Source organism: Seriola aureovittata, chromosome 12 (assembly GCF_021018895.1).
Source record: "Seriola aureovittata isolate HTS-2021-v1 ecotype China chromosome 12, ASM2101889v1, whole genome shotgun sequence".
NCBI classification, from domain to species: Eukaryota; Metazoa; Chordata; class Actinopteri; order Carangiformes; family Carangidae; genus Seriola; species Seriola aureovittata.
The window spans coordinates 23,464,690-23,479,574 of NC_079375.1; the positions used below are offsets into that span (position 1 = coordinate 23,464,690).

The 14,885-nt window shown below is 39.3% G+C and overlaps 1 protein-coding gene and 1 long non-coding RNA gene across 6 annotated transcripts in view; both read right to left on the bottom strand.

Annotated features, from left to right (window-relative positions):
• The window catches only part of LOC130179079 (uncharacterized), a 40,168-nt gene extending 40,114 nt beyond the window's left edge, over positions 1-54 (bottom strand). The window contains exon 1 of the long non-coding RNA XR_008829227.1: positions 14-54. This is a non-coding gene — a long non-coding RNA (uncharacterized LOC130179079). The remainder of the gene's footprint in view (positions 1-13) is intronic.
• Positions 55-2,900: 2,846 nt separating this feature from the next.
• The window catches only part of LOC130179076 (microtubule-associated protein 4-like), an 87,279-nt gene continuing 75,294 nt past the window's right edge, over positions 2,901-14,885 (bottom strand). For 3 of the 5 annotated variants that reach the window (XM_056391817.1, XM_056391812.1, XM_056391813.1), the window contains 5 exons: positions 13,859-13,951; positions 11,970-12,051; positions 11,767-11,876; positions 11,317-11,506; positions 2,901-10,632 (listed from right to left, as the gene is read on the bottom strand). In XM_056391817.1, the coding sequence (XP_056247792.1) occupies positions 10,628-10,632; positions 11,317-11,506; positions 11,767-11,876; positions 11,970-12,051; positions 13,859-13,951 (480 nt within the window). In that variant the 3' untranslated portion in view covers positions 2,901-10,627. The remainder of the gene's footprint in view (positions 10,633-11,316; positions 11,507-11,766; positions 11,877-11,969; positions 12,052-13,858; positions 13,952-14,885) is intronic. The other 2 variants (XM_056391816.1, XM_056391815.1) reach the window with 1 other exon arrangement.

Sequence of the window (14,885 nt, forward strand, 5' to 3'; positions counted from 1 at the left end):
TAAATTTACCTACCGTGTTTGTGCGTTGCATGCTAGGGAACTTGAGAACACAGCCACTGGAGTGAGGCTGGAGACGTGACGTGCAACTATCGTCAAGTAAATAAATGGTATGGTCCACTTTAGGGGTGTCTGAAATCTTATTACAAAATTCTTCCGGACATGAATATCGACAATAAATTATAATATTTACAATGACAGGTAACAAGGATAGATAAGTGTTCAATTCCGCTTAGCTGTTGTTTTTACCTCTTGTTACGAATTGTTAATCGGGGGTCACATCCCCGTAATCACCCTCGTAAATGGAACCATGTTTAACGTTATGGAACACTCCTGGTTTGGTCAGATTTGGACACAAAAACTACTTGGTTAATTTTAGGAAAAATATGGTTTGGGTTAAAATAGGGACGTCTTCAAGAGGTAAGAGGACCATTATTGCCATGGTTACAGTAATAAACAAAAGGGTTGTTAGGGATGCAAGAATGAGTCCTAAAACCTCTTAATAAGTTAGCATTTTGCTCTTCCGGTTCCTTCCTCCCAAAGTCAATGAGTTTTTGAATGGGTTAAATACTTTAAATAAGATCTGTAGTTCAAGACATTTTCACGTTTTATTCTACAATATAAACCCTACTCATGATTTTTTTTCTTCTTTTTTTAAGCTTTTATGTGTTTTAAAAGAGATGGTTGCCAACACACTATTGCAAACTAATACTAACTTTCTAAGAGGAAAGGCTTACGTAGAGGAAGTACTGTAAGTAAGCTAAATCAAATTACAAGTTGGGAGCTTAGTGGTAGTGATGTTGAAGTCACGTGACTAGTCTAGTTCATTTATGGTCTATCATTTGCTTTTTACATCTGGTGATTGTATTTAGGCGTCAAAAATCATAAAAGAACAAAATATATCAGTGTCATAAACTTTTTTTGTCATAGAGTTTATCTTCTGCAATAATCTAATTGTCGTGGGAGTCAGGGTGATGCCAACTTCCAGGTTGGCCTACTAAAATACATCATCCCTGCTGCACTCTATAACCTGCTTGCACAGATGATCTATCAGCTTGTTTTTACAGGAGGCAGCCTCAATAAATTATTAACCATGGTACATTGAAAAATATTGTAATACTGTTGCCATTATACTGTATACCAGCTGGATATTGAACCTTTGGTTAGTTGTGTCACAAAAAACTGAATATCTGTTTTTGTGATTGTTTTGCCATTTTTTTCTACGAGATATAAGTAAGTCAAGAAAGAAAATGGGAGGCTGTCTGTTAGCCTGACGTTTGTTGTCTCCCAAGTGCTGGCAAATGCTTGTTGCACCTGGCTGATCTTTCTCTTGTAATCCTGGGTTTATCTTTACACTGCTGAACAATCCCACATGGAGTTCTGCAGATACATCGCTCTTATAATTGAGATGGTAACTGCTCCAAATGTGCATAGTTGACAGCCAGGGCAATGTTAAGTAACAGAGTTTACTTACATGTAGCTTGTCACTGTTAACTGATACAAAACAGAACAACTGTTACTTTTTACTCAGAATATGTATCATATGTATATCCATCAATATTTACATGTTCTGAGGTTGGAAGCCATACTGTTTGGGATGTGAGTTTCATTCCCTTTCAAAAGATGTTAGGTACTAACATGGTTCACCTTGTAGAAAACTGCACTACAAGCTACAGTAGTTCATTTTGCCATGGAAGAAGCAAAGACTGAATAACTTTCATATGAAGCTCAAATCAACAAAAATAAAAATAAAGTTTTCACACTGCCTGTGTTTGGGGTCTTTCCCTACATTTGTTGGTTTACAAAAGAATGTATGGTTGTTCTTTCTTTCATATAGTTGTACAGTAAATTATTGGGTGTCTACTGCTATTGTCTATTGATCACCTGTTGCTGCTCCTCTCCACGTAAACACTCTTTTCTCCTCTGTAGTGCGTCATAAGCCGTCCCCAAGCTGTCCCATAAATCATCAGCACTGTGAAAGCAGCCAGCCGGAATTTCACACGTTATCTTTATGCTCAAGGATACAGTGCCGTGACAGAAGTAAGGACACGGCTAGAAGCAAGGGTACATCCTACTTCTGGAACTTTACCAGCCTGTTTTAAACAAGTAGTAAAATTCTGATATAATAACCTGCATAAGTTAACTACTCTGTGTGACATTGAGAACTGTCTTGTGTTAAGTCGTAGTCTCTAGGCTTTTTGAATTTCATAAAGTTTGTGTATCTTTAGTACAGAAACTTTAAAGATGTACAAAACCTCACCAGATCTTTGTTAATTGTGCTGTTTTTGCCTCTGCTTTGATATTTTCATTTAATTTCTTTGCTTTGCCTTTTTAAACTCAATATAGAATAGTAGTTGCAGAGAGGGGCGAGGCTTCTCCTCATTCCCAAGCACAAATGGCAATGCTTCAGTTTAAATTGTTTGGATTATTTCTTTGTCAAGCTGATATGATGTTGCGTATAATGCATTTAAACTCATGTCCAAAAATATTGATGCTTAAAGACACCACTGCCTGGCTGTGCCACTGGTTGTCCCACAAACCCAAAGCAGAATATTTACACTGCCAGTTTAGCAGTTTGCAAGGTGGTCTTTATATTAAATGTAATTTAAAATTTTAATTAAATATAATTTGACTGTAGCCAAAGTGCTCAGTTTTAACTTCTACCCACAGTCATTGTTTACAAAATGACTCTGGTTTATCCAAATGTTCTTCGCTAATCTGAGAATCTTCCAATGCAGTAACATTAACCCAACGAATATGAGGACCCAAACCTGAAAGTGTGAAAATGAATACCTACCAACAGCCACCACTACTTAAAAAGGTCAGTCATTATAAAATCAATAACATGCATTAGTAGACATGTGTAATCAATGTAGAAGAAATCATACAATTGTGACACTAGCTGATCTTTTGCTCATCATTTTATTTCTTGATTAATATTCACATCACGGGTTAACAATTAATCACAATGAACATCTCTTTCATACCAAATATTCAGAATTGGGGAGATGAGCTCTATCTAAAAGGACAAATGCCTCTAATAACCAGCAGTCTGTTTGTTGTCATCTGCATGCTCTTGCTATGGTGTTGTGTCCTACAGTATAATACAGCCCACTACAGTGGATCTGCTCCACAGCACTGAAAAGTAGATTATTTTTGCTTGTTATTGACAGATTTGGACACATGGCTGATTTCCCAGACCAAAGTACAGAAAAATGAGATCAAAATAAAAAATAGAAGTAAAGGTTCAACACAAAGCTCTAATTTCCCACTCCTCCGAGGATTTAATGGATGGAATGCTTTACTGGTTTAACTGGTTTGTTTTACTGGTCTAACTAGAGAAAGCTACTTTTCAGTGCTGTGACGCTAACCCGGCCTCTGTAGGTGGGAGACACAGCTAGGGGCTCCAGGTGCATATCTACCAACACTTTCTTTTATTAACTCTTTCCCAGTTACATTTCAGGTGTTTCGCTTTTTAAGAGTGAAAATAGGTCAAAATTGTTTTCATTAATTTTATCCTATGTTATTGACACTGATCAAATAATTTGGTCAAAGACTTCCCTTAATTCAGCCCTGTGTTGGTAGGTATGTCAAGGTGTCTATATAGGAGCTGTCTAATACGGAACATTACTTTCTACCACATGCCGAAAGACTAAGTCTCGTTACTGTTAGTCTAACTGGGGGTGGCTGTAAGCGGTAGACAGGGCTGACCAGTGTGTGTCAGGTGTCATATGTATTGCATTTCAAACTAAAGTGGAAACCAACCCGACTCTTTATTTCTGTTTTTAAGAAGTTTGCCAACTAAATCTGAAAACCTGTGATTCCAGGTTTTCTCCCTGCGATGCCTCCATTAGTCAAATATCTATATGCCACCATACCAAACATGACACACACTGCCTCCCTTCCTGCTCGTCAATTTGAATCCGGTAAATAGCGTTTCCATATGTGATCTATCTTCTAAAACAGAACAGAGACAAACCTCATACATTAATTCATAATCTTGCATCTTTTATACATTTTGAAAACATTCTTGAAACTTCAGCAGCCCTTTTCTTGGCGGAAAAAAGGCAGACTCTGAAAAAAAGAAAAAGTACACTTTTCCTTTTTTTTTTTTTAAGCTTTCAATCTTAAAATAATACAGTTATTAACCTTAACAGTAACAGGTTCATGAACGTTAAAGCTCATCTGTCAACATCCACCCTGTTAGGAAGTCAGTTTTTTCTTTTTTTGTTTGATTTTCGTTTATTTGAGTCACTTCTGAAATGATAAAAACATGGTTGTGACTACAGTGCATTCAGAAAGTATTCAGACCCCTTTCACTTTTTTCACATTTTGTAATGTTGCAGCCTTATCTCATAATCATTTAAAATTATTTCCCCTCATAACTCTGCACTTAATAGCCCATAATGACAAAGTGAAAACAGAATTTTACAAATTTTTAGCAAATTTCTGAATGCGCTGTAAATACAAGGGACAGTGTGAGAGACTAGTGGAAAGGTGGTATTCGAACGTTACAACTGGGGAATCAAACAGTTAATGGAACGGATATCTGAGTGAATCTGGTTATGTCATTTTGTCCAAGCTGCAAAGCTTCAACATTAACTTCATCCTTCACCTACGTAACTACTGTATACTGGTTACTACTGAATCCAAAAGCATCAATCTAAATAATTTCCTCTGAGATTATATTGAAGCTTCACTTTAAGCAATAGGTGGCCTTTCTATTCTTTCCTATATAAAGGGAAGAATTACCTCTGTTGGATAGCTCCATATGCTACTGCTTCAGCATACAGTATATAAAGTATGGACTGACTGATATTAGATTACTGAAGCAATATCAATATGGATTCTTTAAAATTTGATAAAGATGTATCGGCTAATATACATTTTTGCACATAAACACATAACGTAAACATTTTTCGTACTGAACCCTTAAATTTGGTTCTGACCAAGATATGCACTGAGCAGGATAAATTATTTTGTCTGTTTCTAAATTGGTTTGTTGTTTAAGCAAAACAATTCCTCCTTACTTATTGGCCAATAAATACACTGATGCCAATATATCTGTTATAAACTTATAATGGCTGAAGTCGACATGGGCTCTAATGTAAAGTTACAATAAATCTTTTTATACAACGCTGACCAGGGACGTTTGTTACGTGTGATAGCCCACTTCATTTTCTATCAGCTTTCCACTGTCTGACTAATAAAATTTTAAAAAGCCCTTCTAAGCAACTTTGAAATATTTATTAAGTATGAGTAATGCAACTTTTTTATGACAAAAATATAAGGAAATAAACTAAAAAAAAATTATATTTTAATTTCCCTTTAATCGCACATAATTATCCAAAAATGTTACCCTTATCTGGAATTAATTTTTCTATGAATTGTAGATTCAGAAACTATAAAACAGAATCATAATCTTTATCATTAGCAATATCCATTTCAAAAACATCCTATCTGGCAAACAGGCAATGCTTTAAATCTGTCAGAAAGTGCATCATTTTTATCTGTTTCATAGGTTGTGCAATAAACCTCATAGATTTAGATGCATCTCAATAAAAATCCTTTACTGCAAGTTCTTGTTTTCAGTTTTTTAGTGGAATGATAATCCTTATAATTACTTAACATACCATATGCTTAAGGACAGAAATTCATTCATGACATTTAAGACGTTGTACCAGAGGTAGTCTTGATGCCACGCCTCTCATGGCCAAGTTCCTTAACCCTCACGGAAACTTGCCTACGTTGGTAAATGTGACTTTGAAGCTTGGCCAGAAAGTAAGAACCAGTGAATGGTGACAGGAACGACATGAGGGCGGAGATCGATGGAGATTTCAGTGTTAAACCATTATAGCTAATAGCACAACACAGATAACCAAAGTACCACTAAAATCCATTAAGCTGACCAAGATAAAGGGGCACTGATGTGTCACCCAGGATACACAACTTCCAACTCATCCCGTCACATGGTAACATACTCTTCAACTGAGGTTTTCACATATGATCCACATATGTCATGTGACATAGTTCTACTTTTAGGCAACTCATGGGAATGATTCGGAGGAACAGTACAATATTAAATATGAGCAACTTTTATATCACTTCAAGAAATGAACAAGACTGTGTTCAAAGTGCACATTTGAGTCTTAAGGGGAACTGTACATAGTTCATATGGTTTCAATAGCATTTAGGGTTCCAGACACAATAATATAGTGTGGCCATCAAAGCTAGTTTACATGAGAACAGCATGTAACACTACAGCAGCTTCTCTAATGGTGATGTTATAGGTTTCTCAGTCAGTCTCAGAGCTGGACTATCAGTGTTTCCAGAGGCTAAGCAACACTCTCTACAGGATGGATGCAGTAGTAACAGTTCACACATCTGAAGAACAAGTACAGCAACACGCCACAAACATGTCACTAATCCTTCATAGTTCACAATCCCAGCCTCTAATGCTTAATGCACAGAATTACAGTGAGCTCTAAAGGAGACAGCGTTGTCTCCTTTAACATGGCTGCTTCTACTCATTTTACTGGCGCGACACATAACAATGCTCCTGGTCCGTGAATCAAAGTCACATCACAGTGTTGTTTTCGTAGAATCTAAAATGGAAAAAACTCAATTTAGGTGACTTCTTAAAATAATACAAGCCAAAAAAATAAGAAAAAAAAGAGAGTCATCTCTTTTCTCCATAGTAGATCATTTAAGACATTTAACAATCATGGAAACTGAGCAAAAATAACATTCCCTACAACTTTAGGCTTATTTCTCATCAACCATTGACTTAGATTTTCTTTAAAAATGAGTGTGCTATGAGTCCTATCACTTAAAATGTGGATCTCTATTTGCCAAGGACAGACTTGTTCACTTAGAAAGACAACTTCAAAAACCTCTGGATGGTCCCAGCTGCAGTATTTACAGGCCTTTCTCGGTTCTTACTGAAATCCTGCTGCATTCATGGCATTTCAGAGCTGTTTCCAGTGTAGTAGAATCATTTTTAATAATATGTTTTTCTTTCTGAATTTTAGAAAACTTTGATATTTAGAAATTTATTTCTAATATTTTTGTGTACCCAGTGATATCATACAAAAAAAACCAAGAAAATGCTAAACTAAAAAGTAAAAATAAAAAACTGAATAAAACAGTGTTTATAAAGCTATTTACGTCCATCTATTTAGAAACTGCTGTGCATTAGTCACCTGAAATGGCCTGGTAGCAGTTCTCAGCAGGTTCTACTAGAAAATAAATCAGTAAATCACTTAAAAGTTGCAAGGGATAGTCCAACTTCAGACTTGCCATGAATGTAACAACATTACTCTCTTAAACTGACAGCTCGTCCTGCAGGTGATCTTGCTGCTCTCCCACCCTGTTAACCTCTGCGGTCGTTCACTGTCTGTCTGTCCCTTGTGTGTATGCACGGGCAACAGGGAGCGTTCCCAACTAAGATCACTGTATTGCTGTCAGAGAGTTGGAGTGGAACACTGGGAGAGGAAGTAGACAAGAATGAGGCAGGACGAGGTGAGCCTATGATGCAAATGTCCGACAATGACTATGACAGGAACAACACACCAACACAGCTCATCATTGTTTTAACGATATCAGCATAGACCACCAAAACACAATAAAGAGTTGGTTTCATTCTACAACAGAGAAATGCTTGTATGAGCAGCATTTTTGGGTGCTGATTTGTGTTTGTATCATACTGTATTTGTGTATATGTGCTGATTTCTGTTTGTGTGTATGTGTGCGTGTGTATATGTGTGCATGCACACCGACAAGCATGTGTGTGCTTTCCTGTATAGATCTGTGCTTATTTGTATGTGTGTTTGTGTGAAGAAAGTTAGCAGGTTTCACAGAGAGGATTCTACGACGCACCGGCTAGTGGGAGGACTCCAAACAGGGGGTGGCTCTGTAGCCCCACCCCTCTCCACCGGGACGAATCAAAGGACCAGGAAATGCCACATGCGCGAGAGGAGGAAGGTGCTGTCTGTCTGTCCGTCTGTCTGTCTGTAATAGCCACATGTGGACTGTAAATGCTAGACACTGCTCAGGGGGACTGCTGGGAGCCCTCACAGAGGAGTTCAGGGGTATGAGTGGGACTGAAGGATGCATGGGAGGTGTGGTATCACTGTATTGCTGTCAGAGAGATTAGACAGTGTAGGAACCAAAGTATTATGATGAGGGAGAACGGGGTTGCCTGTGCTGTGGCAGAAATAGACATACTGAAAAGACTAAACGTTTTAATGCCCCCAAAGTTTATGGCATATGAGTGTGTGAACTTCTTTAGAGATAAAGGTTAGGGGTTTGTAAGTGTCACACTGACATAGGTCTGTAGTATAAGGTGCTTTGTTGTCATTTTTTAAAATACTTTCATCAACCCGAACTGAAAGAGGCTGCAGCGCTGAAATGTCCACAGTAGTTTGTGGACTTGTGCTAAGACCATGTGACCAGGAATGATGTAAATCAAAGAGTTATACTGGTATACCCTGATGTCTGAACAAATGTTTAACATATTGTGTTACCTGTCCTGACCTTTCAAACCAGAAAGTGGCACAAAAAAAAATTCCTCCTCCTGAAATATCTGTTTCTAGAGGCTTGGAGGTGTAGAGACTACTCACAGGGCTAGTTGGTAAACGACTGTACTGCTGGCTAGTAAAGCAGAGAGCATGCTAGTGCTAGTCACGCACAACAGCCGTCTGAGCTTTCTTTTATTTTGTCTGAACTGTGCTGTTTACACCTCCCTGGCATTTTGTGTCAAGACTGTGCATCACTTCATTCAATAAAAAGTGATTGAAGAGGGGAAAAAAAGCTCTACGAGCTAACAAGCTTGCTAACAGATAGCAAGCTTGTTAGCACATTTGCTAACAGGACAAAAGTCTAAACAAAAGTATGAGTGCTATCGACTCCGCTGTCGTAAGTATCTGCAGACCATACCTCTTCTGTAGAGCAGCTTATACTCTGAGAGGAGGGGTTTAAATAAAAATGGATTTTAAAAAATTGCTTTCGCCATTTTGGACTCTTCAGCTGTCTGATCCCTCAAATGTCAGCACTGTTTAGAGGCTTTCTACTGGCCAGTGGTGCAAATTTGAGGCTTCACCAAAGTTTCACTGAAGGTGAAAAATCTGCACCGTTTCACTTCACCCCCGTGAGAGAAACCACTAATTATGGTGATTCCATTGAAATTAAGTGATTTTTGCCATTAGATTTCACCATTTTTAAGTGGTGTTGAGCTCTGGCCTTTAAACAGCAGCTTGTGACATGATGGTTAACACTGTCTGCAAGAAGAAAAGTGCTACATACGATATTATATATTTTATATATTGCATTAATGCTTTCACATTACTTGACTAAAAGGTGCAGCAGCTCCGCAGTTTAACTGCAAGATTTAACACTCATCATACAGTGTTAAATACTCCTGTTCAGAATCACTCCCTCAGCCTGAATTTGTGTTCACTCCTCCAAGGTCAAACACTGTCATCTTAACTTTAAAAAATCTCAACTTCAATATCAAATACCTGTGATCAGCGCCAAATCCTTTTAAGAGCCAAGGCTACTTAGAGAAGCAAAAGAGATCCTCGATCACTCTACGCCTTCCTTGATGATTATCATGCACTAATCACAAACACATCTGCTTTATTGTAGCCTTTAAAGTCACTGTCAATGAATGCATCTCTTTTTGAAACATACCATAGGAATTATCTGACGTCCCATCACTTTCTGCACTGACTTTGAAATCCGCCTTTAGATCTAGATCCAAATGTCTTCAGCTGTATCTACTCTACTCTGCATAAGCATTATTATAATAAATGTGAAGGAGACGAACTGGTGAAATGATACGATAAGAGAAGTAATCGGCGATAATATCTGAATGATCTATAATGACACACTGTGCAGTGCTGTGGATACTGTAGATTTGGACATGATTGCTGGTTGGCTGGGAGGCTGGAATGTGTTGATCTAAAGCAGACTTGACAGTCTTTGCCCCGCTGCTGGCTGCCAAGCCCTCAGCTGGTTAGTGTGGTCTAGGGCTAAAAGGGCACGGGCCGGGAATGGAGGTGGGGCAAAAAGTAGCATTAGCATAGGTTGAGGTTGAAAGATCGAAGTGGTTTTGAACTGTGAAAGCTGGACCAGAGTAAAGTTGTGAGTTGTGAGGGTGTTTGCGCCACAAGTACATGTGTTTAAACAGTGATTATTCTATGAAAAATCTGGCTATGCTCAATATAGTCAATACAGCATGGACTATGAGAGTGGGTTCATTGCGTTGGGGTTGTTAGATTTGGGGATGGTGTCCTCTAAATCAGTGCTTACAAGGGAATTTTATCAGCCATGAAGCTGGTGGAACCCCACACAGAGAAACACAGACAAACAGCAAGTGCTCTTCTCTGTTATAGGCAAGGCCAAAGGTCAACCCGAGGATGTCGAGAGGTCAAAGGTCAGGGTTGGTAGCAGGAAGCCGGCAAGCAGACCCGAGAGAAACACTGAGAGGCGATCGTTCAGTTTGGTGCAGCGGTGGGCGAGATGAAGGGCCGGAGGGAAGTGACTGCGCTGTGGTAGGTTGGTTGGTCTGTTGATTGGCAGGTCGGCGAGCGCCATGCATGTCCCACCAAAATCTACAGGTCACTGGGACTCAATCTGTGGATGGGGAACAAACTGGATTAATAAAAGAGAGGTGAAAAGAAAGACAGAAAGAAGGCGAGAAAAAAGGAGAGAAAGACAAACAGATGGAAATTTCCAGACGGTTTCTAAAAGCCCGTTACTCTCTGGCACAGGTTCATGTGAATTGAGACAAACTATACAACATTCCTGTTTTTTTTTGTTTTTTTTAAATTGTATTAGCACTTCAGCGCATCCATCAATTAGGTCGAATCTGGCGACCGCATCAGGTGGCAGGAGTCTGTTGCCTCTCTGAACTCTGAGTCTGGAGGCCAGCTGCAGAGACAGAGATGGATCTATCCCATAAGACCAGCTAATCTTTACTCTCTAGGTCTCTTCATAATTTAATTTCGTGGCAAAGCGTCTGCTATTTTTACCACCGCACCCCCTCAGACATGTAGCAGAAATCAGGTGTACACACGCATGCATGCACGATATCTACTTATTTGTGTCAATTGTCCACTCACAGCTTAGCAACCGTAACTAACAACAACAGGCCTGTCCGGTGTTGCCAACTTAGCAAGTTAGCAAGTTATTTTGCTGGAATTGGTGATTTTTAAAGGTGAAAGTTTGGGTTATTTGACGTGGGGTTGAGTGTATAGTATGTTATGGCTACAATAACAATGTGTGTGTGTGTGTGTGTGTGTGTGTATTTACACCCACTTGTCTCAGTGATGCGCTTGTCTATGCTAAGGGGCTCCCTCAGTCCATCTCCCCCAAAGGGAGTGGGTGTGGACTCCTTCACCCCATTCTCCTTAGCAACAGCTCCTGGTGCTGTTGCCTTAGCAACACCTGCTGGTCCTGTTGGAGCGCCACTTGGGGGTGAAGATGTCTTCTCCTCTGCTTTCTCATCCTGTTGCCAAATATAGACACACACACACACACACACACACACACACACACACACACACACACACACACACACACACACACACACACACACACACACACACACACACACACACAAAGTACACCATGTTTTCTAAAGTGTACTACTCTCATGCCATCACACCATCTAGTGGTGTTGGTGGGTAACAGCACAATGAGTCAGCAGGACCAGAGACGTTAACTGTCTATGAGCTGCTGATATTAATGACTGTGTTTAAGTTCGACCTTGTGTCCGTTGGTCTGTGTGCTGCCCGGCCCCACGTTGTCCATGGATCCAATCTTAGACTTCGCCTTGATATTAAGCTTATGGGACTCGATCTTCACATCACCACCACCTGGGGTAAAAAAAAAAGAGAGAATAGAAAAGAATAGAATAGAGTTTGGAAAGAGGGAAATAGAGGGGAAGAGAGGAGTTCTTGAGGTCCAACCTGGCTTGTGTTTGATGTTGTCCTTGGAGCCGCACTTGGAGGTCACCTTGCTCACATCAACCTTCTTGCTCAGGATCTGCACCTGTGGAAAAGGAGAGATCAAAATGTAGCCTCTTTATTTTTTAACTCATATAGACGTCACATTCAGTTCAATGAAACTACTGTTCTCCTTCAATGTCCACGTAATCCACCTGAGAAAATTACAGTCATCCATCATTATGCACCTGGTGCATTTACAGAGAGGGCGACATTCTGTACAGTAACATGTGGGAGAATGACATACAACAAACAAACCTACCATACCTACCATGCTTGATTCCCTACTTTGACCTGTTCTGTTCTCAGTGAAGGTGACTTTTTTTTGTTGTTTTGTTAGGCCTGTAAATGATGCAGCATTTATGCAGATACATCGGGACGGGCTGTAAGTGGAGGATGGGAGCGGGGCAGCTGTTAGACCGTTGTCATGAGAGCGTGTGCTCAGGATCACAGGGAGTAATCCTGAGTAGTCTGACAGCTGCTGGCACTAATGGATTTTAAAACCTTCCTTCCTGACCGTCCTCACAGTGCGTAATAAGGTCAACCTGATTTATATATTTGACAACAGACAGGAGAACTAACGAGAGGACCTCAAAGACCTTCAGTGCTATTAAAATGTTATTCACAAACAAACCATCATTAAGTCTGATTGCATGACTGATATTAGACACACTGATATTAGAGGTTAAAATATTAATGACCCGCTTTTATTACATAAACATAAATATTTGATGATGATGTTTCAGACTGAAGTAACACCAAAAGCAACTTAAAGAAATAAAGAAATTTTGAATATTGGTGAAATTTTATAATGTGTTCATCTGATTACATTCTGTAACTGCACTATAGAAATACCTTGTATTTGCATTGTATTTTTATGTGGAATATGCTGTACAAAATATGGATGCTCCACATACAGTATGGAGCAAATATATGAAGTTATTTGTGTGCATGTTAATCCACTTCCAATCTTTCACATTCTTTGGGACCAATAATGGGGAATGTGAAGTTTGGTATTGCAGCATGATCAAACATAATCGCATGATCATTTTCCATTTATTTACACATAGACACCGTCAATTTTTCACTCCTCGGAGGAAAAACCTTTTGCATTTTGTTTAATTAACAACAGACAGCAAAGTGGTTATTGTGAGAGCAGCCCAGAGATGGAGCATGATAGTGCAGCAAGTGTTCAGAGCAGATGGGAACAACATCTGGAAGGGTAGGTAGAAGAAAGACCTGTGGTAAGTTCACTTAAAGTAAAATAAATCCATAATGCAAACAGTGGGAGCCATTCATGTGCTTGTTACTGAAAACAATATGTGATGAAAAGCCTTTCTCAATTGTTATAGTTGAACTCCAGTCGGCCTCTTGCTCTGACAGATAACACTCAAATTAGATTTTCTTGTGTGCAGGCGTCCAGGTAAGTATAGCACCAGATTTATGGATGCAGTACTCTGACTTTAAATCAGACTGATTTGATTTCTTATCAATAAATATCAGATCTTTTCATGATTGTTTGAAGAATGCCTTTTACAACAGTCAAATAAAAGTCACATCTACGTGACGAAGGCACCAGATCTTTGTTTCTGTGTAAATCAAGCCAAATGTGGTGTCAGTGATAACATTTGCATCCAGTCACGGTGAATCAAATTTACACATCAAGGAGGCAAATTCCTCTTTTATCCATTTGTGACCAGTCTGATTTCTCTGTGGTTACATACATGGGGTTAAAAAAAGGAAGAGATTTATTTCACAGGTTTGAGCAAGACGGTCCAAATGAGGCTACATTTGCATAAACTGATAAGCATCCGCCCTAACCAGAGTCTGCTTCCAGCTCCAGCAGTACTTACATTGCCACCTCCAGGGACATGTTTGATATTGTCCTTGGAGCCACAGCGAGACGTGACATGGCTGAAGTCCAACTTTTTGTGCACTATCTGAACCTAAAGACAGGCAGGCAGACACACAGATGAGCGAGAAAGAAAGAAAGAAAGAAAACGAAAGAAAGAAAGAAAGAAAGGTGTGACAGACACGAGCAGCAGAAAAGAGCAGATCAGCTGGCAGCTCAAGTTAACAGGAAACAGTAGCTTTGTGCTGTCAGTATGGAAGGAATTCTGTCATTCAAATCAAATGATTCTTCCTACACATGAGTTCAGTGATTGGATTATGTCATAATTTAATCAGTGCATGAATAATAACAAAATAAATAAATAAAAGTGGTTCCAAAATGAGGGTGCAGCTAGTGGGACAGATTCTTAAAGGAAACGTTTGTGAATTGTTACAGAAATCAATGTTGATTTACCAAAAGAAGAGGAAGGATACTGACTAAATAACAACAGAGCGCTTCCATAAACGGGATTAACTCAAACTAAACAAGCGCAGGACAAACACTAAAAGATGAGACAGAGAACATGCAACAGAATTTAACGCCGGACAGTCTGATTTCGTGTTAACACATGCTGCTGAAGCACAGAAGCTGCTGCAAGCAACTAATACAGACCAACTTTAAAGGTCTCATATTTGACTCTTCTTTTATTATAGTTTGTGGTTTTAATAACCAAAAACCATCTCAATGTAGTTCTACATCTCCTCTCTCAGGCTTCTCTCTGGAGCTCTAGTAACAACAGGTTGGTGATCCAATCAGAAGAGAGGAAGCTCTGAGCCTCTCTTCTGATTGGCTGACTGTTTTTGAAAGTTTGAGTGATTGAATAAAAAAATAGCAGATTTCAAGTAAACACTCAGAGAAACCAAATCCTGCAAGGTTGGATGGTGGGTCCAGGTGGGCGGGGCTTGGTGACTGCTTTGTTGTGACATCACAAAGTTCCAGAAGTCCTGACAGCTGGTTTTAAGGCTCAGTTTCTGAATACAGGCTATGTG